The following is a 22058-nucleotide window of genomic DNA, read 5'->3' as shown; positions in this document are numbered from 1 at the left end:
GACATTTTGCACTGTACTATCTAGCCCTTTATTTCTGGGGCAACCAGTCAGTCACAACTCATAAATGACTGTTTGAGGCCTTCATAATCATCATGTGGTCTGTTGCATAACTACCTTGTAAATACCAATTGGTAGCCTCCTTGCTGCGGAGGTCAAAATCAAGCTTTAAGAAAACCTCAGTTGTTTGTTCCATGTGGCTCTTATGTCAGCTGTGATTTATAGACCAATCAATTAAACCAAATCTTTGTATATATTAGAAACCATCATCTGTTTCCTGTAAATGCCATTCAGAAAATACCTTAATGTTTATCTCTGCTTATCTATCATATATTGAGGCATGCATCTTTATGGGTGCATTTATATGATTGTTACTGTGCCTATCTCTAGCTCTAGTGGTGTTTGTTTTCCATGTGCAATGCATTAGTGACAGGCGAAAAGCGTCTGCCAAATGAATATAATGCAAATTGTTAACTTCAATTAACATCATGCTCCAACAGGACCCTGCAGGACCCTGTCTAACTTGGAAAAGTGGTCTGGGTAAAGGAACATGGCTCTTCATGCTCAAAACTTAGTTCTGTACCAGGAATAAAGCAGTTCTCCAATTGTTCATATATAATGTGAGCTTCATAATCTTTTGGGCTTTTGTTCTTTATTTGGCTCTGTGCTCCACATTTTTTAGGTGTGTAATCAAACAATTCACATGTGGTAAAAGTGCAGATTTTCAGCTTTTATTTTAAAAAGTTATACATTTTGGTTTCACCATGAAGAAACGACAGCACTTGTATAATTCTCCCATTTCAGGGCATCATAATGTTTGGAACAAATGGCTTCACAGGCGTATCTGATTGGTCAGGTGTGTTCAATTGCCCACTTAGTTCAGGTATAAGAAAGCTTATAGTATCTAGTCTGGCTTCTGGGCTTTTGATTGCCTTTGGAGTCTGTTATTGGTATTTGGCAACATGAGGAATGTCAAGGAAGCCATCATGAGGCTGAGAAATAAGAAAAAAAACAGTCAGACATAGACAAATTGAGTGGTAAGCTCAATACTAGAGACCAAAAGAAACTGCCCACTACCCAAAGCATACCCCCCCCCCCCCCATCTGTGAAACAGGGTGGTGGGGGTGTTATGGTTTGGGTATGTATGGCTGCCACAAGTACTATGCCAGAATGATAATTGATAGTGTAACTGCTGATAGCAGCAGGAGAATGAATTCTGGAGTGCACAGAAACATTTTATCTGCACAAGTTCGACTAAATACCTCCGAACTCATTGGACCGTGCTAAATCTACAGGAAGACAATGACTTTAACCTCATCTTCATTATTTTATTCCAAATCCAATGTGCTGGAGTGGAGGGCTAAGACAACATAAGTTTTGTCACTGTCCAAATACTTATAAAAGTCACTGTACATCCTCTGTGTTAATTTGCAATGGCAGTATGGAATTATATGCTGATAAACTCCCTAATAGACATCTACATTCTCAGTCTGCTGGGAAGTTACACTTAATGGAAAGCAATATAAATATCAGTATAGACACCGGAATAATGGAAAGTATCACTATATTTCTATATAGCCAATCCACCCCCTCTAAGTAAGCAGGTAATTTATAGACATTTGAGCTCATAATCTTTGAACTGCTCGAATTGCTTCCTTACTTGAACTGCTGTGTCCTTCCGGTACTCTTATTCCTGGCAAGACAATGACGGTAAGTTGTTCATATGGTTAAGTGCTTCGTGGTAAGTGGTTATCACACAGAGTTAGTGTTCCCAGATCTTTCTGGAATTAAGTATCATCTTTTCATCCGAGGGCATGGCAGATTTCATATTCTGAGTCATAATTTATGATTAAGAAACATGTGTGGGTGTATGTGTGTGTGTATGTGTTTGTGTGTGCGTGTGTGAGAGTGTGTGTGTCTCCAAGGAGATGGAGCATTAAAGAATTTCAACTGGGTTATTCTCCCCCCTCATTCCCTTCATATATTACACCTCTACCTGTAGCTGGGAAAAGTCCAAAGGTCTTGCATTGTTAGCTCGTAATAAAACCTCTTGATGCCCACAGTTTACTGTCCAGTCTTTCACGAGTCAAGACCGCACACTAGCCTCTCTCCTCACTAAGGGTAAGCCTACAGTTTAATTATTATATAGCTGTGGAGAACTTATGGATATTAACTCAAATAATAGCATTAGAACAATAGAATTGTTGAAAAAAATTGATGTTTTAATCAAATTTTACATTCTACATCATTATTGCACTTTGAGAAGATAAACAGAAGTTTATAATGACAAAAACAGGTGATGGTTTTATATCTTTATCAATATGTGTCCCACAGTAATATTGCTGCTGATTGGAATCGTTATGAAGGGCTCATTTTAAAAGGGCTTATTTTCTGAATACCATCTGCCTGCTATTGTATGTTGCGTTGTCTGAATAGCTGTATAGCATTGTTGGGTTTAATAATATATTATACCTGCTATGAATACAGGCACCGTACAAATTATGTATTGTGGCAAGATGTGTGGTGCAGTCCATAGAGTGGCCAACTCTGAAGCCACATAGTCAACACCACCCTTCTCTGTCTATTATCCTCTGTGCTTTCTGCCTGTCTGAATATGAAAAAATAAAATACATGTTTTTTGGTAAAATCAGCTTTATGAACTGATTGATTGGATCCATTGGAAGTCATCTGTCTAGAATGTGCTTTTGGAGTTGAAGGAATCATGAAGGATCCTGTAGTTTATAAGTCTAATGCTAATTTAGATACCTAGATACCTAGATAATTTTCCTAGATACCATGTTGTAAAGGTACGTCTATCCATCTACCACACAGATACATCATGTCACAAAGCAAGGTTACAAAATTCGAGATGAAGGGCATCCTTAAGGAGAAGACTCTTAGTAAGTCCTGAATTTCTGTGTTCCAATAATCAACTTTTCTGAATATTAATTTCCTTTTTTTATTGTATATTATATTTCACTTCCTTAAAGAAGATAACGTTTTTGTTTGAATAGGTGATAGTTGCTTTCCTTGGGTATAAAATATAGTGCGTGATTTTCTATTTCAGCAAATGGGTCTGTAGAACTCATACTAGTGAACATTACTAAGGTAATGAATTGGTTAATTTATAGTCCTGTCACTTCAGTTTCAGAAAGTCTTGAGATAATCTGTATTTTAAATGTTTGTTGTAGCAATGTGTTTATCCTGAGCTGAATAATTCAGCTGAAAATATTGCAGTGTTTTCCAGGAACTATATATTTGTTGTGTTGCTATAGTATGCATGCATGTTATTATTATAATTTTTTATACTATAAACTTGCATTTACTTGTGAGTTGAATGTTAGTTAAACAGAGGCATTTTTATGTTTAAGGGGAAGTGAATGATCTCAATAAGACTCTGTAGTATAAAGGAGGACTTTATGATAGCTGCAATAATTGCAGTTTTGGCTATAATATGGATGACAGTAGTGGGGGAAATGGGTAAGATTGCTCTGACCTTCCCCTGCCTTGTCACCACAGAGCTCCATTGCTCTAAATTGAAATTTGAGAGCACAGCCCAGAGCAATTCCATCGGAGCCGTGCGATGGACCCTCCCCGAGGAGAATGTGCAAGCCCATAGCTCTGTTCCCAGCAGCCACTTCAAGAGCACCACCAGCTCCACCCGTCCACAGGTGCGCAAACAGGAAGAAAGCAAGGGGAATTTTTTTGCACAACCTATCTGCTCTCAATGCCATAGTTGGAGGTTACAGTTTAACTGCAATCATCGTACCAGTGTAATGAGCATACATACAGTATATGATGCTTTTTGGCAATGATTTTTCATGATTTTGAACATATGGTGATGTTGTTTTTTATTTTACTGAAAATTTTATTGACCATCTAGTTGCAGTGGGAAAGTAAGAGGGGGGTAGAAGAAAGGGGGAGTGGGTGAAAGGGTGGACTGCAATAGAAATAACATTAAGGAGGAAGCATGAAAAGGGGTGTGGGGCAGCAAACTAGTGAGCAGACAGGAAGTGAAAGTAATATGTGGGCAGTAGAGTGCTAAGCTTGGACTTACTTTACTTCTTGTATTATTCTAATTTGATGAATTTATTGAATGTGTCATCTCTATCTGTCTTCAGCACACCAGGCAGCAGGGCCTTCAGGATCTGAGGAGTTTGGAGGAGTGTGTGAGATTCATAAATCACTGGAAGGAGGAGGTTGTGCGTGTCTGCAAGGTAGGCCTTAATGGAATAGGTTACTTGAGATTGAAAGAGTGCATGAGAGAGGCAGGAGTATAGACAGTGGATGGGAAGAAGCTAAGAGAACAGCATCAAACACAGACACACCATTATGTACAGTTTTATTAACAGATGGGGAGCTCTGTTTCTGATACTGTTATCATTACTAGCTGTCTAGTTTAACCGGGCTAAGCTGGACCAATAATTTTAAAGGTTAAATCATCACTTCTTGTATACTGCTTTATGGGAAATAGTGCCAACATTGCATGGGACAAATTTAGGCAAAACTTGTAATGACTCCATAACCAATTTTCAGAACATACACCATACTTCAATTTTTGCTTGCATTCCCCCAGCAGCTTTTTTTTAAAAAATAGAACACAAATAACAGAAAAATCGATTCGGATTACAGAAAACTGATATTTTTATGAGCAAATTGGTTTTCTGCCCTATGCAAATTGAGACTGAGTGTTATAATAATCAGAGTTTTCATATTCTGAATTCAATTCTCAGACCTAATTGCATAGAATTACCTACTTAACCACCCCCCTCTCTTTACGGGAATTGCCAGCCATTTCTCATCATTGAATAAGCACGCTGTGTGTTGCGTGCGAAAAGATTAAGAGGACAAAGTTGAGACCTGCTGTCTCTATTTTATTGCATTTAGATAAGCATTGCCCAGGGAGACTAGACGGCACAGGTTTAGTATCGCAATACCTGCTCGGCCAATGATGCACCTGCCTTCCCTGGGGGGTGATACTCTAGTGCGTATCACAGTTTACAGCCCTGCAATTTTAATCACACCATATCTGCAGAAGATTTATTAATACGGTCTAAAGGTTGGCAGAGATATAGGGTCAGTGGAACAGACACAGGAGAGTTGAAGTGGCAGGTGCTGGCATTGGGCCTGCTGGAAAACCAAGACCGGGGTTATGAGAGTGTAATTAAGCATCCGGAAGGGAGGGTGTGGTGGGGAGGGGGGGCGGGCGTAGCTGTGCTACTCCTGCTGGGTACCTGGAGATATGAAACCCGATGGATGCAGGCGAATCAATCTTCAGTGATAGATTTCTCACACACAGTGTGGAAGCTGCTGAATGGTGTTTGGCCATTGTGTTGCCATTGGCATGTGTCTGTGTGTTTACAGAGTGGCAACAAGGCAGGCGAGGGCACCAGTAAGGAGGAAGCCAGCTTCGCACCCAATGCTGACCCACGTGCTGTGCGCAGCCTTGAGGAGAGCCGGAAACTCATCTTGCAGTGGGCAGACGAGCTCAAAAACGTGGATATGGTGAGATAAGCTGGGAATGATTACTTAAATCTTTTTATTTTATTTAAGCTTTATTCATACAAGTCATCCGACTCAGATAAAATCTAGCACAGACAGAGATGGAGGGGCAGGAGATAGAGACTGGCATGCATGCCATTTACTGAAAGTTTCAGTAGTGAAATCAGTAATATTAATACATTTCTAAAAGGCACAGATTAGTTAACGCCACAAACAATGCATGTGTACCTGTTTCTCAAAGGCTACTAGTTGTCATCCAGTCTTGACATTGTTGATGTCTTACCCCGAGTGGAGACAAATGACCATATGTCCCATTCAGAACCAAAAATGGAACATAAAATAGACTCAGAGAATCAAAGTCTGACCTAACTGGCCATAGTTAGTGATGTAAATCTGTGAAAGAAGTAGCCAACTAAATAAATCAGGAGAAAAAGTAAGAGACAGTTTGGCCTTCTCTACAGCTATGACTGCATGTCATGTCTCCGATTTTCAGCTTTTTAAGCAGTGTCCTTGGAGGCATGAGAGGCGTGAGCTCCAGGAAACAGAGAGCAAAGATGAAAATGAAGACCACAATGAACTGGTGAAACAGACAGTCATGGAATGGGCCAAGGAGCTGCACAGTGTGTCAGAGGTAAAGTGTGTAACTGTCTCTCTAATTAATTTCTGCAGGTAATTTAATCCCTTCATTGAGTTTGTGCGTTGGTTCAGTATAATGCTGGCTGTCTGTCTGTACAGAGCTGCGGGGTGCCAGGGGAAGAGCTGGCTCAGATGCTGCGCATGCTTGGACTGAGGAAGAAGAGGCTGGGAAGCCTCCTTCCTCTTCTAGAGTTCATCACCTGGTCCCTGCTGAAAGAGGACAGCAAGGTTAGTCTCAATGCACCTGCCAAAACACACACACACACACACACAGTTTCTCATTTATAATATTTAAACATTTAGTCTAACTGCCATTCCATGTTTTCAACATTTTTACTTCAGATTTAATCCACTCTGGTTTGTTACCACTCCTTTTTAAGTAGCTCACATCAAATTTACAACATAAAATAACTGTACCTGAGAAATTCTCACATCCCTATACACACCACAGATTCAGCGATTACAACCCTCCTCCAAAGCCTGTTAAATGAATATGTTAAATCGCTAAAGAATTGCAAACGTGAGCTCAGCAATCATGAAACTAAAACAATTTCCATGTTATCTCCTGCCGTTGAAACTTATATAACCAATTTATGTTGAGCTAAATATTGGCCAATTGGGCCACAGCCATTAACAACAAGATCATTCCCACACTTGCGCAATAAAGGTTTATGACAGTCATAAATCTCAGCTCAAGGCATCTGTAGCTGTAGCCTCTTTCAAAACTATTTTGATTTTCTGAAAATGCCAGCAAAAACAGGCTATATGATTAAAACAAACATACAAATCTCACATACATTCAAGCAGGAATCACAGCTGTATTAATAAAATTTAATTAAGTGACAAGTGACAGCTGTAGTGATCCCATGAAAAGTGTGTGAAAGAGGTACGATCTGGTTGCTATATGTAATTCAAATAAAAGCACACGAGCATAAAACCCAGCCATTTGAATTCTTTTAAAAATGAAAAATTGCATAACATTTAAGTTGTAATTATTGTGTTGCATTAATGATTAATAGCAGCCAGCTTTTGTTCAAACCTGGACCATATGATAAGCCCCTCAGTATATGCAATAAAACAGGCTGTACAGGACAGGATATGCTGCACATGTAACTGTCACACAAACAGTGGAGTGTCTCTTCGGTCATAGATCTGTGCAGTTTGCAAGGGGCTAAGGTATCAGGTGTTCTTTATTGCGTGTTGTAAAAGCCATAGACTTTCCAAATCAGTGGAATAGTTTGAGAGTGCTTTCATCTTCACACAAAAGAAAACAGCAGCTGATGTGAAGCAGCTGAAGACATCACCATCAGCTGAGCGGTGGTCTCTGTCTCACCAAAGACGTTTTTGCTCTGCAGGCCTTGGGAATTTAGGCACATTTCTACCCCTACTTCTCCGGGCACAGGGCTAGGGTACATAAGGCCTCAAGGGCCAGTCTTATACAGAGCTTTAATTAGCCTAAAGTCTCCAACTGATTTATTTGTAGCTGTAGGTCAGTTTCCATCCCAGCACCATCCTCAGGGAAATAATCAAGGTGAAATCCATTAGCTTTCTCCGACATTCTTCACATCTTCTGACATTCTTCTTCTCTGAGTCTTCACCATATGCCCCCCATCCCTCCTTTAGGACATTGTCCCCCAGCTGTGGCTGTCAGCCAAACAACGCACCTGGAAAGCAGGTGAGACAGCCTCATCTTTTTCGGTGTTGTTCTGTTGGGGGCGCACAGGTGAGAAATGGGTTCTGACTGTACAGCACCCCCCAACCCCCCCCCCCCACCCCAAGCTGATATTCCAAGTGTGATGCTTTATTTATCTAATGAAGGTATCTATTCAGAAGCAAGTAATGGGTGAAGTCTTAAACGACATTCAAATACCTGTCAATCAGTGTCAATTACGTGTTCTAATATTTATTTTTCTTCTGAACAGGGACCCCCAGATACATCCCAAATTCAGGTTAATACATATATATTCTTTCGAACTTCAATTTTTGAAATCAGCCTTTTGGTTCTTTGCATTGATGACATCTATCTTGTTCTCTTCTAGTTTGGAGCTGGATCACAAGTGCCGCAGGTAATTATTTTAATTTTCACTAAACGCAATTTTAGCATTTTGAGTTTTCCGTTTAGAAGGTGAAAATGGGTAAAATGTGGCTGACAATGTTTCTTTCCCATTTTGCTGTGTAGCTGACGTGACTCTGGATCCCATGACCAACCACCCTTGGCTGCTGCTGTCCGATGACTGCAAGAAGGTGCAGGAGGCCTTGTCCGAGAGGGACGTGGCTCCCAGCACGCAGCGCTTCGATGTCTGGCCCTGCGTTCTTGGCTGGGAGGGCTTCTCCTGTGGCCGCCACTACTGGGAGGTGGACCTGGCCAACAATGGCTACTGGAGGGTGGGGCTGACGACTGCCACATCCAAGAGGTGTGGTCGCTTCCCCATGGCTCCGCCACAGGGCTACTGGACCCTGTGGCGCAGCACCCGACAGTTCTACGCCTGCACCAAGCCCGAGACGCCACTCCCCGTGGGACTAGTCCCGCGTAAGTTGGGTGTCTACCTCGACTATGAGGAAGGCCAAATCTCTTTCTACAACGTGGAGAACAAGTCCCACATCTACACCTTCTCTGCCACTTTCAAGGGGAAGCTATACCCTCTATTTGCCCCACTGGATGGCCGAACTCTCATCACGGTCTCCTCTCCAAAATCTGTCGCTGAGTTCTAAAGACCCTCCCCCCCACTCCCAACCATAGCACACCCTCCCTTTTACACACACACACACACACACACACACACACACACATACATACATACACACACATACACACACACACCAGTACAATAGGCTATTTTTTCTGGACATCCTTTTACATATCACAAAATTAAAAGTGCAATAACTGCATATTTGTAGCTAAAGATATTTTGCCAAATCAAATATCTGGCCTCTGATATAGAATGTTATAATTGCATTTAAAATATGGAGAACAGCTAACTAAATAATTTACATTTGTGTGTATATATTATTATATATACAAAATATATATATATATATGGTATATATTAATATAAGAGACAGAGAGAGAAAAACAAATGTGTTTGGACAATCAGTTAAGTCACTGACATACAACTGCAGTGTAGGTGTGTACATTTGTATATTTTCTAAACTTGTTACATTTTCTTCTGATCTGTGTCCGATTTGCTTGTGAACACAATCATAGAAGCTATACTTTCAAAAATATTTACATGTATTTATTCTACTATGTATTTTATATGCTTAACAATTATGCTATACTATATTAAAATCATAGTGGCTAATTACTGACCTTTACTGTTCTTGTGTCAGAATTTATCTTGTGACTGACAAAACACAATTGTTTGGGACTTTAGTGCCGCTTTTATCTCATGCAATACACTGAGGGCAAAGAAACTTTGAAAGCCTGAAATATTTTAAAAATATTTTAGTCCAGCTTATTTCCCCCTAGTATTTTTCTTCACATTCACACTTGACAGCGCATTTGACAAATATAGAACATGTGCTGCTCACAATCTGCTGCTGTGCACAAAATGTGTGATCTCAAATCAGGCGTGTCCTGTATGGCATGAACTGAGGACACATCTAAGGTCAAGTCACTGCTTGAGGCTTCTGGCCACTTTCTACCATATCCAATAACTGCTTCCATCTCTTCTTGTGAATAATTTCATTTTCTAAAAAAGGTTTCCCATGTAGGTTTTACCAATATTATCTTGATGGCTGTTTTGCACGCAAGTAAAAGCACTTCCCTGAAATTCCCTTAAACTTCCTATGGGAAAAGTATCTGCTCAGGTAGAGCTAAAATTAAACCACTGCAATCTCAGGTATCCCCACCAAATGTAGCAAAGGTGAAGAAAATTTGAACTGAAAATATTTATGATTTAAAACACTTTTTATGGTCTGTATTTTTAACACTTCCATGCTAATGCATTAATAAAGTCCTTTCAAACAAACCGTGTGATCTATCCCAGTGTAATCATTATTACAGTGTCAAAGACAGTATTCTTGAAAGGATAATTTTGTGCATTTAATGTCTTTATTGTAATAATAAAACAATAGTTTATAATAATTTCTTGCAGATCTTAGAATGGTTTTTCTCTTACTTTGTATTTTAAACTTCCTGTTCAGTCTACAGAAACTTGTAGAGAAGGAAAAGTAGAAAATTCAAATCCTCATCTCTTTGCAGTGATGATGCTTCTCTACTTTAAACCAGAACCTTGCTGATAGGATATACAGAAATGTAACATTTAACATGCTGTGAGAGTGATGGTATGGTATGGCTTGAACAGTGACTGTGCTCTACATGTACATGACAGATATAACAGTTACAGTTACAGTAAACGTGACAGAGGGCCACTGCAACATGAAAACAGAAGATGCATATTTTTAGTGCAATAAAATAAAAATGCAAGCACATTTATCTGCATCAATGCACCAATGCTCTTTTCCAGCCTCAGTTCAATAAGTCCAGTGTAAATTCATTTGTTAATTAGTGCTAATTAATTTCAGCTTCATTTTCAAGACAGGGCAAACAGATCAATCAGTCTTTAAAAAGCCTTAAAGCTGCCTTGAGCTTCCCCAGGCACCAAAGGGCCAAGAAGAGGACAGGAGAGGCCCTGAGGGGCCCCATTCCGCTGGCTTCTCGCACACCCAGGCTCCATACGCATCACAGCTGACAGCAAACAGACTCCCATCTTCCCGGACATCTGCACAGTCTCTGTGCTCAGTGTTCCACTGCACCTCCAATCTGTAACACGCATATAAAACACAATGAAAAAACGTTTTTTTGTTTTTGTTTTTTTTACTATTGCTGTACCAGAATGAAGCACCCTGATCCGGCTGGCTCTCCACTATACATCTTTGGTGCTGTTCAGTGCTGTACCACAGTGTGCTACGACATTCTTTGGATAATCGGCAGTTCATATATTTTTAAAAAGACTTTTTAGTAAAATATTGAAAGGTTTTAAAGAACAGACATACAGGGATTGTTTCTGATGGGGATTTCCATTTTGCCACACCCAATGTCCTTCCTTCAGGCTGTCTGTCAACCCCACCCAAAGGAACTCCATCTGTTGGTACACCCTCATTTTTCCCTGGATGAATTCCTGCAGGAAGAAAAAACCTCTTCATTACAGCACGGCTCCATGAAAATAATCACTTATAATCAAATTTTATCTGCCTTCATAGATAGGCATATCAAATCCCACCTGTGTTCTAAAGAAATAATCTTCTCCTGAACCACTCTTATCCATCCTACTCAACTGCAGAATTTACTAGCCTTTCTTCTACCTGTCCACCACCATCAAACCCACAAACCCAAAAGTAGCTGTCAAGCTACTCCTGATAGCCTTGTCTTGTACACTTTGGCCTGCCGTTCCACACCATTTCTCTGTGGTCCCCGATGACAGCTAGGCTGGCGTTGTATTCCTCACAGAACTCCATGCTCTCATCCCATTTGCGGTCATCTTCCAGTCCCACAGAGAAAAAGTAGCAGCTGCCCCAGGACCACAGCCACTTTTCTGGGCACAGCTGGCACCTGGCATCTGTAGAGGATGAAAGGTGGGGGTATATTAGGTCCTGATGGAACAACCACATTCACCATTTAATGTACCTTGCATTCAGCAATGAATGTACCTTAATCAATCAATCAATATCCATTTTGAGTATATACAATCCAGTATCATTATACAGTTTATACAGGATTATTCCAAGAGAGGGAAACCTGAAGTAGACGATTGAGCAGCACAAGCAGGGCTCAATCACCTTGGCTGATGTTGAGGAGCAGGAGAGACATGGTGCGGAGGTCTGCCTGGCACTGAGACATCAGTTCCATCGCCTCAGTGGCCTTCCCATCATCCCCTGCAGTCTGCTCCAGCTCAGGTGCGGCCACAGGAAACATTGCTGAGGACACACAGACCCCAGATTAGGACCAGCCCTCAGTCGGAGGCCCAGTAACCCGTATTTACTGTGTCAATGCCAGCTGACCAACAAAAGAGAACTGAGGACACCTTTCATTTCCTTTCTGAATCATGGTAAACAGAAACAACAATCACGAACATCCTTAAATGTGTACAGATGTTCTCAGGGCATCAGTGCTGATATAAAAGTCTTTCCTGAAGACCATGCGTGCAATGGTTAAAAGAGAAGATATAAAAAAGATACAGTGTGTAAAAACATGCAAATAAATCATTTTGGGGAGCATTAAACGAAGAATGAATCTTTGTCCGCAACCTGCCGTACAAAAACATACTGTGTGCATTTTTACCTTAACCTTTGTCCAGGTGTCACAAGGGCACATAAGAACAGGACATGTAAATGATAATGATGGTGGCTGCAGTAGTGGAGTATTAACAAGTGTGGGAACAAAAAACAGCTGTAATATGCAAAATGTTGGTGTCATATAAGCCCATGTGGGCTGGGCATCGGTGTGATGCATGACATAATAATAAAATTCATTCATTCATTCATTCATGCTATGGTTGCAAGCTTAAAAAGCAGAAAATACTATAACTTACATGAGACGGCCAAGGCCAGCAGCAGCCCTTCTGCCAGAACCAAACATAACAACAAAATGGCCACTCGCCTCAACAGCCTGAATCGGTGAGTGTCATCTCTGCCTGCACACAGTGAGGGTAAATGATAATGACATGATTATTCACTGGCATTTACATGACTATTCACAAGCATGTGATGAGAGGACATGAAATCATGCCAAATAAAATAGCAATTAAACTCGTAGTATACTCATATCGACCAACATTAGCTCACCTTTTTCTGCACACATTTTATAACATTTTATCAGGCACTAATTAAAAGCACCTAACTGATTACAGTTATACATATAATCCATCTATACAGCCAAATATTTTACTGAAGCAATTCTGAGCATGTATGCTGTTACAGGGTACAACTGCAGCATACCAGCAACACCAGAACCCCTAACCCTTGCGTTACAAGCCTAGTTATCCAAACATTACTGTACATTATCACCAATTTAAAGTTTGGGACATCCACAATAAAACTAGCCCAAGCCAGCCCTAAAATACTTGCAACAATTTTCTTCTAAAAAATATTTTATATACATTTGCCCAAACAAGAATATGCAGTTTTATCAAAAACCGAATTCCCCACGTGTCAGGTGTACCCCTACCCCCAGGTAATGGCACTTCAAACAAAATTTTATGTTGAAATAAAGTGTCCTCCAAAGCTTCACCAACCTATTCATCATCACTATGGTGGACCAATGACATGAAGTAGCATGTATTTCTCATTTTAAAAATGTAATCTCTCATGGGCTTTTGATAACATTTTTTAAGGTGAGGCTTTAATCTCTGTGCTACGCAATAGATAAGTTATCTGTCATTTTTCTAGGCTTCCTGCAGTCATTGACAGGCATACCTTTATAATGACTGGGAGGCACCCAACTGGTGGGCATGTAGCCTGCTGCCTACTGACCAGGAACACATGCAGCAGTGCAATGAAATGGTGGAAACGTACCTGCTTGGACATGGATTCCATCATTGTTCTCCAAACAGGCTGACAGAGGTTCCATTTTCCTCTTCTGTCTCAGTGCTTCTTTAAGCACAAGATTTTTTTAACTCTCTTTTCAACAAAATTTTCTAACAAAGTCGTTCTGTTTCTTTAATGTACTCTACCCACTGCACCACTTCCTCTCAGTTACACAAAACTGAGGACAAGACTTCTCTAAAGCACAAATATATAACACATATGACGTGTCATTAGGTTTATCTTTGGCTCTTTCTTACACTTCGAACTAACATGAACAAATCAAAATGGTCACAGGCTATGGGGAAAAAATGGTCACAGGCTATGGGGAAAAAAACACACCCTCAACACAGTTTAATTTCATTCAAATGTATTTTCTTTTAAACTGGGGAAATCAGACTTTTGGCTTTTAAAAACCAAAAACGACATTCATGTACAGAAAAAATTCTTTTTTATGTACAAAATGGTAAATGATAAATGGACTGCATTCACATAGCGCTTTTATCTATATATTTATATATCCAAAGGCTTTACAAATGCCTCCCATTCACCCATTCACACACACACTCACACACACCAACGGCGAAAGGCTGCCATGCAAGGTGCCAATCAGCTCGTTGGGAGCAATTAGGGGTTAGGTGTCTTGCTCAGGGACACTTTGACACTCCCAGGGCGGGGGATCGAACCGGCAACCCTCTGACTGCCAGACAACCACTCTTATCTCCTGAGCTATGTCTCCCCATAAATACATTAGCTCTGTATAAAGCAGGTACCAGTTTGGAGCGTTGGCAGAGTTTAGTGGCCTCACCGGGGGTTGGTTCCTGAAAGGGCGGTTCGCCTGGGCCTGCCCAGTCTGCTCCTAGCGAAGGCCCATGGGCTGGTGCAGGAGGCAGGCCAGGTAGCAGCACACCTCCCAGGCCCGATCCAGCTGGGGGGCGGAGCTGTGCGGGTGCACCGCCCTCAGGTAGCGGAATGTCAGTACCTTGTCAGTCAGGCTACGCACACTAAGGACCTCTCGGGAAGGCACACCCACCGGCGGGGGCGGGGCGCACCCACTCTTGTTCCCGACCAGGTGGGAGGGCAGGCTGAGGGGGGCGGGTTCAGGGCTGCCGGGATTGGCCGCCCAGTCCTCCCACTCCTCCAGGCGCACGGAGCTGGCGAAGCCCAGGAAGCCCTCGGGCGATGCCAGGGCGCAGCCGCGGTGGTGGGACAGGAAGCGGTAGGGCTGCGAGGACTGCAGCGCCCCTGGAGCCTCGCCCAACCGCCCCGCCGCGCGCTGCCGGTCCCGGGAGGACGCGTCGAACAGCAGGTCTGCGCACTCCAGCACCGTCACCTCGCGCCCGGACCCCAGCGCCAGGGCGTGCTTGGGCTGGAAGTAGCTGATGTAGCGCTGGCTGCACTTCACCGGGATCTGGGACAGAGCGCAACAGAAACAAACCCCGTCAGGCTCGGCACAAGTTCTGGAAACAATAAAATGCAGAATTCAATTATGGGCACTCAGAAACACCAATAGACTTTAACTTGTTAGCTAATGAGCTAGTTTAACCAGTTCAGTTAAGAAGCCGATGAGCTGAAGCAGGTAACTGTGAATCGGATTGGCACAGTAACCTTCGGGACCCAGAGCAAGTGAACAGGAGTTAAAACAGTGTGTTTTCTCCACTGGCTTCATTCTGCCTGATGTGTGGCCCCATGCTCTATACACACCTGCTGGAGCCTCCTCTGCAGCACCTCCATCCAGTGCACCCAGATGCGCGACACGGTGGACTCGGCCACGCGGAAGCGGAAGGCCAGGTCCTGGAGCAGCAGGCCCAGTCGCAGCCGCGTCAGCACCAGCAGCAGCTGGTCCTCCGAACTCAGCAAGGTCGGCGCACCCCCGCCCCCACGGCAGTATCCCATGATCCTCCAACGGACTGACTCAGCAGTCTCTCCCTCGCTGTCCCCATCAGCTGGGAAGAGGGTGGGGTCCACCTGAGCAACCGGGGTGGAGTCCTGAGAGGGTCACGGAAGGAAACATGGTTAAAAAACTAGTCATCATGTATCAGGAAGTGCATAGCATGGAGCTGTGGGACAAACTATTTGCATGGCTAATCTAGTTCCTCTCTGTGACTGCAGAACATGGTTAGAGTGCACCCTAGTGGTTGAACCAACACAAAACTTGTTGCTTACACCTGGTGACACATGATTACCACTTGGGGTTGAGGATATGAGCTAGAAGACCAGTATCTTTAATCTGAATAATACATTTTATAATTGCAAAATCTCTCTATGCAATGTAAATATTATGACAAATCCCACTGTATTACCAGAGACAATGGATCAGGCAGACTCTCTTCATCTTTCAGAACATCCTGCTCCTCGGTCCGGACTTCCATCTCCATGTCCCAGCCCAGCCCCACCCCGTCCCCTCCCTGCAGGAAGCTGAGGAAGGCCTTGAAGTGGGCATAGGAGTGGAAGCCAGTGTAGAAGCGCAGCCACTTGGGGGAGCCGCGCGCCAGGGTCTGAGCGCTGAGCGTGGTGGGCCTCGGCGGCGGCCGGGCCTGCTCCCGGACCTGCGTGTCCAGCGACAGCATGGCCTCCGCGCTGGCCTGCGCCTGCTGCTTGGCCTGCCGCAGCTCCTCCTGCAGGCCGGCGGCCTCCGTGCGCTGCTGCGCCAGCTGGTCCTCCAGGGCCCGGATCCTCGAGTCCCGAACCGCGGTCAGGGTGTGCATCTCCCACTCCCACTGCTTCTGTACAGACAGACACACACAGGTTACCGCCACACTGCCGCTAAATAGAATCAGACATCACAGTGCAACACAAAAAAACATACGCCTACAGGAGCATACACAAAAACACAAAGCAAACTGTACTGTTCTCAGTCTTACAAAAACACAAACAACATACTTTGCATGTAAAATAATATGTGGCAGTGCAACATCCTGGTTTGGGAACTGGAAACTTGGTGGTTGTAGCTCAGGATCGAAGATGAGGCACTCCCGTTGAACGTGTGAGCAGGGTACTTAACCTGAATTGCTCCAGTATATATCCATCCATATAAATGGGACTGTGTGTGAAGAATGTACTCTGTGTTAGTCGCTCTGGATAAGAGTATCTGCCAAATGCCTAAAATGTAAATGTAAAATGTATGTCACAGGCAAAACTGGCTGGCTAGCCAAAGGATACAAACTGGCAGTTAAAGGACACAAAGCAACACAACATGTCTAGCTTTTGCATTGACAAGGCATGCTTACACAGAGACAGGCTGGACTTGTAAGTTGACACAGAAAGTGGGACCACACAAGAAAGGCTAAAGGGTACAATCAGGGAGAGTGCCCAGGCAAGGAAGGACAGAGTAGAGCATGCTAGGCACTAAGGGCCCAGTTCTATTCCCTAGCTACCAATACACAGTACTGCAATAGTAAAAAAAAAAGTCCTCACCTTCCTCTTCTGGAGTAGCTTCTCCTTCGCCTCCACAGCCTTCTGCACGCTGAGGAGCGCCTGCTCCTGGCGGTGCTGGTCCTTGGCCAGTCCGCGCACCATAGCACAGAGGCGGGCCGGGTCGGTGGGGATGGTCAGGCAGCCATGGTCATTCAGGAAGCCCCGGCGGCTCCACATCCCCAGCTGCACCTGCTGCACCGTGTCACTCACCACCTCCATTAGCTCCGCAGCCAGGGCCAGGTCCCCCAGACCGGCTGGCGAGTCTGCAGCCCGACCCAAACCACACAGGGTGAACGAGAGGAGCGGAACATAAGAGTGGATCGGGAGACGCGGGGGAGAATAAATGGAGAAACAAGAAGAGGGAGAGGGAGATGAGAAGAATAGCAGCAGAAGAAAGCAAGTTGTGAAGGAGAATAGAATGGGAGGGGAAGAGAGAAAGGAGAGGATCACTACTGTGCCAGCCCTGCAGTAACAGTGGAAACCATTTAATATTTTCATTGATGTGCCAAGGCCATGAGTCTGAATACAGTGAAAGTGTGAATGACCAAACCAAAATACAACCCTGAAATGCATTAACCTGAACCTGAACAGTGATGATAGAAAGGAAACAGACTACATTTTATACAAACATTGAAAAAATTCCTACAGGGGACAAGAGCATAAAGAGACAGAAACAGAATTAAGGAACACAAAGATAAGGGGCAGTGCTCAACAATTGAATGAGGTGCATTTATCATGCTCTTACATCTGCAGCTCTACTGCTGGAAATATTGTATGTTAAAATTTTATTACATGACAATATAAAACAATACATGTATTAACAATCCATGATAAATTTATTCCTGCCTGTGGTAGTTTTCCAAAGGCAATGTCCTTGGATACAATTGTGCTAATTATTGTTTACATTATTTATTATTATACAAAGTGTTGATATTTCTGTGGTCGTTATTTCTGTGTGTGTGCCTGTGTGTTCTTTCGGACGGACTTGCTTCTGTCTCTCCCCCTCTAATTACATCAGGTGGGTTAGTTCAGGAACCCCTCTGATGAGCCACCTGTCGGAATAGGTGGACCGAGCTGGGGAACGTGAATAAAAGGCCGGTGATCTCAAAATGGTCCCTGTCTCCTTTTTCCTCCCGCCAGACACCAGACACTGTTGCTTTGAGTTGAGCCGAGGCGAACAAGGCTTGTTTTAGTTTAAGGTGTTGAAAGTTAGAGTGCCGGCTTTGTGGCTTACTAGTTGGAAGTGTTCTTCTCTTCTTCTTTGCTTTACAAGGTTGTAAGTATATAAATACTGCAGATGACTCAGACCATATCTTTCAGTAAGGAAGTTGTAGTAGGGAGTAGGGTGCCATTTCTTTTTAATGCTTTGTTTTCTGTGTTTGGTTAGTGAGGGAGTTAGGTCAGATATTTGTTGTTATTTTGCTCTTTTGGTTTGTTGGGTTATTTATTCCTCCCTCAATGGGTAGTTGTGTTTTGTTGGCCTTGCCCCCTCCTGAATACCTGAACAGCTTCCCTTTTCTGTGTATTAAATAAAAATGTAGAGTCCTTGAAATAAATGTTTTTGGTCCTGTCAGTGCTGGGGATGGGAGAGGAAATTCCTGTCTATACCTTTTATGTAGCGTCCCTAACCTAGACTGGGGTCTTGACATATGGGGAAGGAAAACCCAAAAAGTGGGGAGCACAAAACCCCACCTGCACTCCGTCCTGCCATCTGGTCCTCCCGCTTTCCCCTCCTCCCCCTCTTTGGCCGCTCCAGATCCTTCTCCACGTTCTCCTCTCCCTCCCTTCCTTCCCTCTGGTGGAAACAGCATGCAAGCACAAAAGTGGTCATCAGATCTAGGATAAATATAGTTCGGGAACCAAGTACCACAGGTGCAAGACACTCCATTGTATTTGCTAGTTCTATTCTTCTGTGTCGTCTTCTTCCTATTATTATTATTTATATTATTACTATTATTATTCTTGCAACTGCAATTTTAAACAAACTCCAACCCTGTCTGACAGAGAGACTCAAAATCAAATAGCCATATTGCTCTGCATTACAACATTCCCAAACACCCTGGCCTATAATGATGAGTGACATGTGATATGTACCCACTTCTAAGCACGTATAACCCACCTGCAGATGCTTAAATCAACTGACCTCATGTGAGAGCTATAATAGAAAAATTCTGTTACTCCAAATCAAAACCGAGGAATACATTTCCCTCACACTTCGTGGGATTCATATATATATATAAAGCCGGTTTCTTTGCCCAGAGTACCAAATACATCACGCATTACAATTGAGGCAATTCTACTACTACTACGGTATACAATGAGAACCCACAGCAGTACAATATTGGAATGAAAAGCTCCATTCTAATAGCTTTGCTACTGAGAAGAAGAAGAAGAAGAAGAAGAAGAAGAAGAAGAAGAAGAAGAAGAAGAAGAAGAAGAAGAAGAAGAAGAAGAAGAAGAAGAAGAAGAAGAAGAAGAAGAAGAAGAAGAAGAAGAAGAAGAAGAAGAAGAAGAAGAAGAAGAAGAAGAAGAAGAAGAAGAAGGAGGAGGAGGAGGAGGAGGAGGAGGAGGAGGAGGAGGAGGAGGAGGAGGAGAAGGAGAAGAAGAAGAAGAAGAAGAAGAAGAAGAAGAAGAAGAAGAAGAAGAAGAAGAAGAAGAAGAAGAAGAAGAAGAAGAAGAAGAAGAAGAAGAAGAAGAAGAAGAAGAAGAAGGAGGAGGAGGAGGAGGAGGAGGAGGAGGAGGAGGAGGAGGAGGAGAAGAAGAAGAAGAATAATGGTGATGATGATGATGATGATGATGATGATGATGATGAAGACATTGTAGGTACCTTCCTCTTGCGGAAATCAAAGACTGTGGGTATGGCACAGTCACGGAGGCGCACAGTTTGGCCTGTACGGTCAAACATGTCAGAGGTGAAGTGTAAGCTGCAGAGCACACTGTTTTTGGTGGGCACCCACAGCTGGTGGTCACTGCTCTGTCTGCGCAGCGCTGAGCACCATTGCAGCCTGCGCACAGGGTCCTTGGGAAACCTGCATAATCAAAAGAGCCAATCAGTTTCATGTACTAAACGCAGTCTGTATTAAAATGGCATAGACGCTGTTGTTCTGTTCATATTAGACTAAACAGCATCCTCTGCGTTTTACCCAGGTCTGTGAGTTCTACAAACCAATTTTAATTTTAGCCACCAACATGACTTTGACTCCCTTCAAAGAGATGTGGTTTTTCATATAATATAGACATAATTTAAATACAATAAATGAAAAAATGACAAACTAAGCACACATAGACAAAAAAATTTTTTTTTTCAGTTTTAAATATCTCAGGAAAAATAACAGATATGATTATGTACTAATGCATTTCCTCACAAAATATATACATCATTTTTTTATACCCATTGTGTATGGCACGTTAAGACAACAGACGCCAAATATAACTGAATATATAACTGCCATGGTATACTTCTGGACTGAAGCATTAACACTGACAAAAGTTTGTTAAAGACAATGTCGAAATACAGGTATTTCATTATATTTAATTTCGGGACTTAAAGACATTTTCGGCAACTAGTGATTTCATCGCAAGAGCTACAAGCTTGCACGTGAGGAAGCCGGGTAGCTGAGCACCCAGGGACTCTGATTCCGAAGAGTATATAGGTGATCGGTACCTGTGGAATGTGATGCCCTGTTTCAAAGTCTCAGGGCTCCTCTCCACAGAACAGTTGATGGCCACACAGCTGGAGGGCATGTTTTCCTCCTGCTGTAGGGGTTCCTCTGAGCACTGCTGAGGACGAAAGAGGCATTCGACTTTCCTCGGTCGTTTTGAACTACGCGTCTCTCACAGAATACAGGTTAGATAACAGAAATTCTGGAGGCACTGTCGTATATGGTTAATGACGCAACTATTTGCAATAAAACGGTCCCTGCATGTTTTTCGCTATTTATTCAACGAGTAACTTTATTCAGAAATGATACCCAGCTCTAGACACAGAACTTCCAACTAAATATCTTATTACCGAAAACCAGTTACACTACTTGTGCTTTGATCACGCACCCACTTAAAATGGTGTCCAGAAATTAAATAATATAATGTTAGCTAGTTAACGTTATCTAACCCCGTGATCAACGTGGTGCCTTTAGAAAATGGATGATAGGTAGCCAGTGTTAGTCAGCAAACAGGGTGACAACTGTTTTTATTTTGGTTGCAGCTATGATTATGATCGGGTAGTCTCGCTCAATGTTAGCGCGTGAGCTTGTTATAGCTAACGTTGAAATGTTGCTAGCAGTGTTGACGTTTAACGGTGCTTGTATCAGCAAGCTAGAGAAACTACAAAGCTACGACGTGAGATCATATAATTCAGTTTAGACTAACATGGTACACTAGCTAGTAAAATACTTATTGCAACTGTTTAGCCAACCATCTGACGTTTCAATTCAATTGTGATTTAGCTAGTCTAGTGAACATTTAGACACGGGACAGTGCTTCTTTGAAAACCCGCGAGCTAACCTTAGGTCTATACGAGCTTAATTTGTTTGGCAAACGGGCTAGATCGCAATATAGTTACCAAATAATACAGCATCTGTAACTTGGCCTTGTTCGCTAGCTAGATAACTTTGTTACAGTCTAGCGACTGCACAAATATCCAAATGACTAACGTTAGTTAGCTACGTACTTCGCAATTGAAGTTCCACTGAAGCGTAGCTAACGTTAGCAAACGCTTGCTTCATCTACGTTGTTAGATAAAACGGAACGCTGGGGGATTTCTTTAAGTGGAAACTGCAATATGTTACGTTTTCTAAGTGCAAGTCAGTTTCTCCTTAGAATAAATATTATTATCGTAGTTTATTAACGCATTTTAATGGTATATTTGACATTTAGATGATGCCATGGACAAAATTCAACTTACATGTGCAGCTAGCTAGCGTTAGCTATTGACTCGAGTGTGTATGCACAGTTTCTTCACCGGCAAAAGATGGCGGATTGGC

General features: G+C 42.7%; 3 protein-coding genes across 11 annotated transcripts; 1 reads left to right on the top strand and 2 right to left on the bottom strand.

The window, feature by feature from the left end:
- Positions 1-2036: 2036 nt before the first annotated feature.
- Positions 2037-9109, top strand: si:dkey-219e21.2 (butyrophilin subfamily 1 member A1). The gene is made up of 11 exons (XM_035411154.1): positions 2037-2118; positions 2830-2897; positions 3517-3668; positions 4119-4214; positions 5362-5502; positions 5993-6130; positions 6235-6363; positions 7759-7810; positions 8058-8084; positions 8175-8201; positions 8315-9109. The coding sequence occupies exons 2-11, from the start codon at positions 2837-2839 to the stop codon at positions 8845-8847; spliced, it is 1356 nt and encodes a 451-aa protein (XP_035267045.1). The 5' UTR covers positions 2037-2118; positions 2830-2836; the 3' UTR covers positions 8848-9109.
- A 1061-nt stretch (positions 9110-10170) lies between these two features.
- LOC118223002 (CD209 antigen-like protein E) lies at positions 10171-14050 on the bottom strand. 2 transcript variants are annotated; one of them, XM_035409038.1, is made up of 6 exons: positions 13651-14050; positions 12669-12770; positions 11917-12054; positions 11536-11696; positions 11134-11258; positions 10171-10900 (listed from the first exon to the last, which is right to left on the bottom strand). In XM_035409038.1, exons 1-6 carry the CDS (start codon positions 13703-13705, stop codon positions 10711-10713), a joined length of 771 nt encoding a protein of 256 aa, XP_035264929.1. In that variant the 5' UTR covers positions 13706-14050; the 3' UTR covers positions 10171-10710. The 2 variants fall into 2 exon arrangements, with proteins under 2 accessions (XP_035264929.1, XP_035264930.1); XM_035409039.1 differs by having other exon boundaries at positions 10745-10900; positions 11172-11258.
- Positions 14051-14086: 36 nt separating this feature from the next.
- LOC118222998 lies at positions 14087-22052 on the bottom strand. 8 transcript variants are annotated; one of them, XM_035409031.1, is made up of 9 exons: positions 21980-22052; positions 20741-20853; positions 19904-20105; positions 18769-18871; positions 17077-17339; positions 16664-16702; positions 15963-16385; positions 15364-15648; positions 14087-15070 (listed from the first exon to the last, which is right to left on the bottom strand). In XM_035409031.1, the coding sequence occupies exons 2-9, from the start codon at positions 20818-20820 to the stop codon at positions 14519-14521; spliced, it is 1947 nt and encodes a 648-aa protein (XP_035264922.1). In that variant the 5' UTR covers positions 20821-20853; positions 21980-22052; the 3' UTR covers positions 14087-14518. The 8 variants fall into 8 exon arrangements, with proteins under 8 accessions (XP_035264922.1, XP_035264920.1, XP_035264915.1 ...); XM_035409029.1 differs by having other exon boundaries at positions 20741-20856; positions 21980-22050; XM_035409024.1 differs by having other exon boundaries at positions 20741-20856; positions 21638-22019.
- Positions 22053-22058: the final 6 nt, after the last annotated feature.

The sequence above is a fragment of the Anguilla anguilla genome, chromosome 3 (genome assembly GCF_013347855.1).
Source record: "Anguilla anguilla isolate fAngAng1 chromosome 3, fAngAng1.pri, whole genome shotgun sequence".
NCBI classification, from domain to species: domain Eukaryota; kingdom Metazoa; phylum Chordata; class Actinopteri; order Anguilliformes; family Anguillidae; genus Anguilla; species Anguilla anguilla.
The sequence above is the reverse complement of the archived record's forward strand: the minus strand, read 5'-3'. Positions and strand labels throughout refer to the sequence as shown.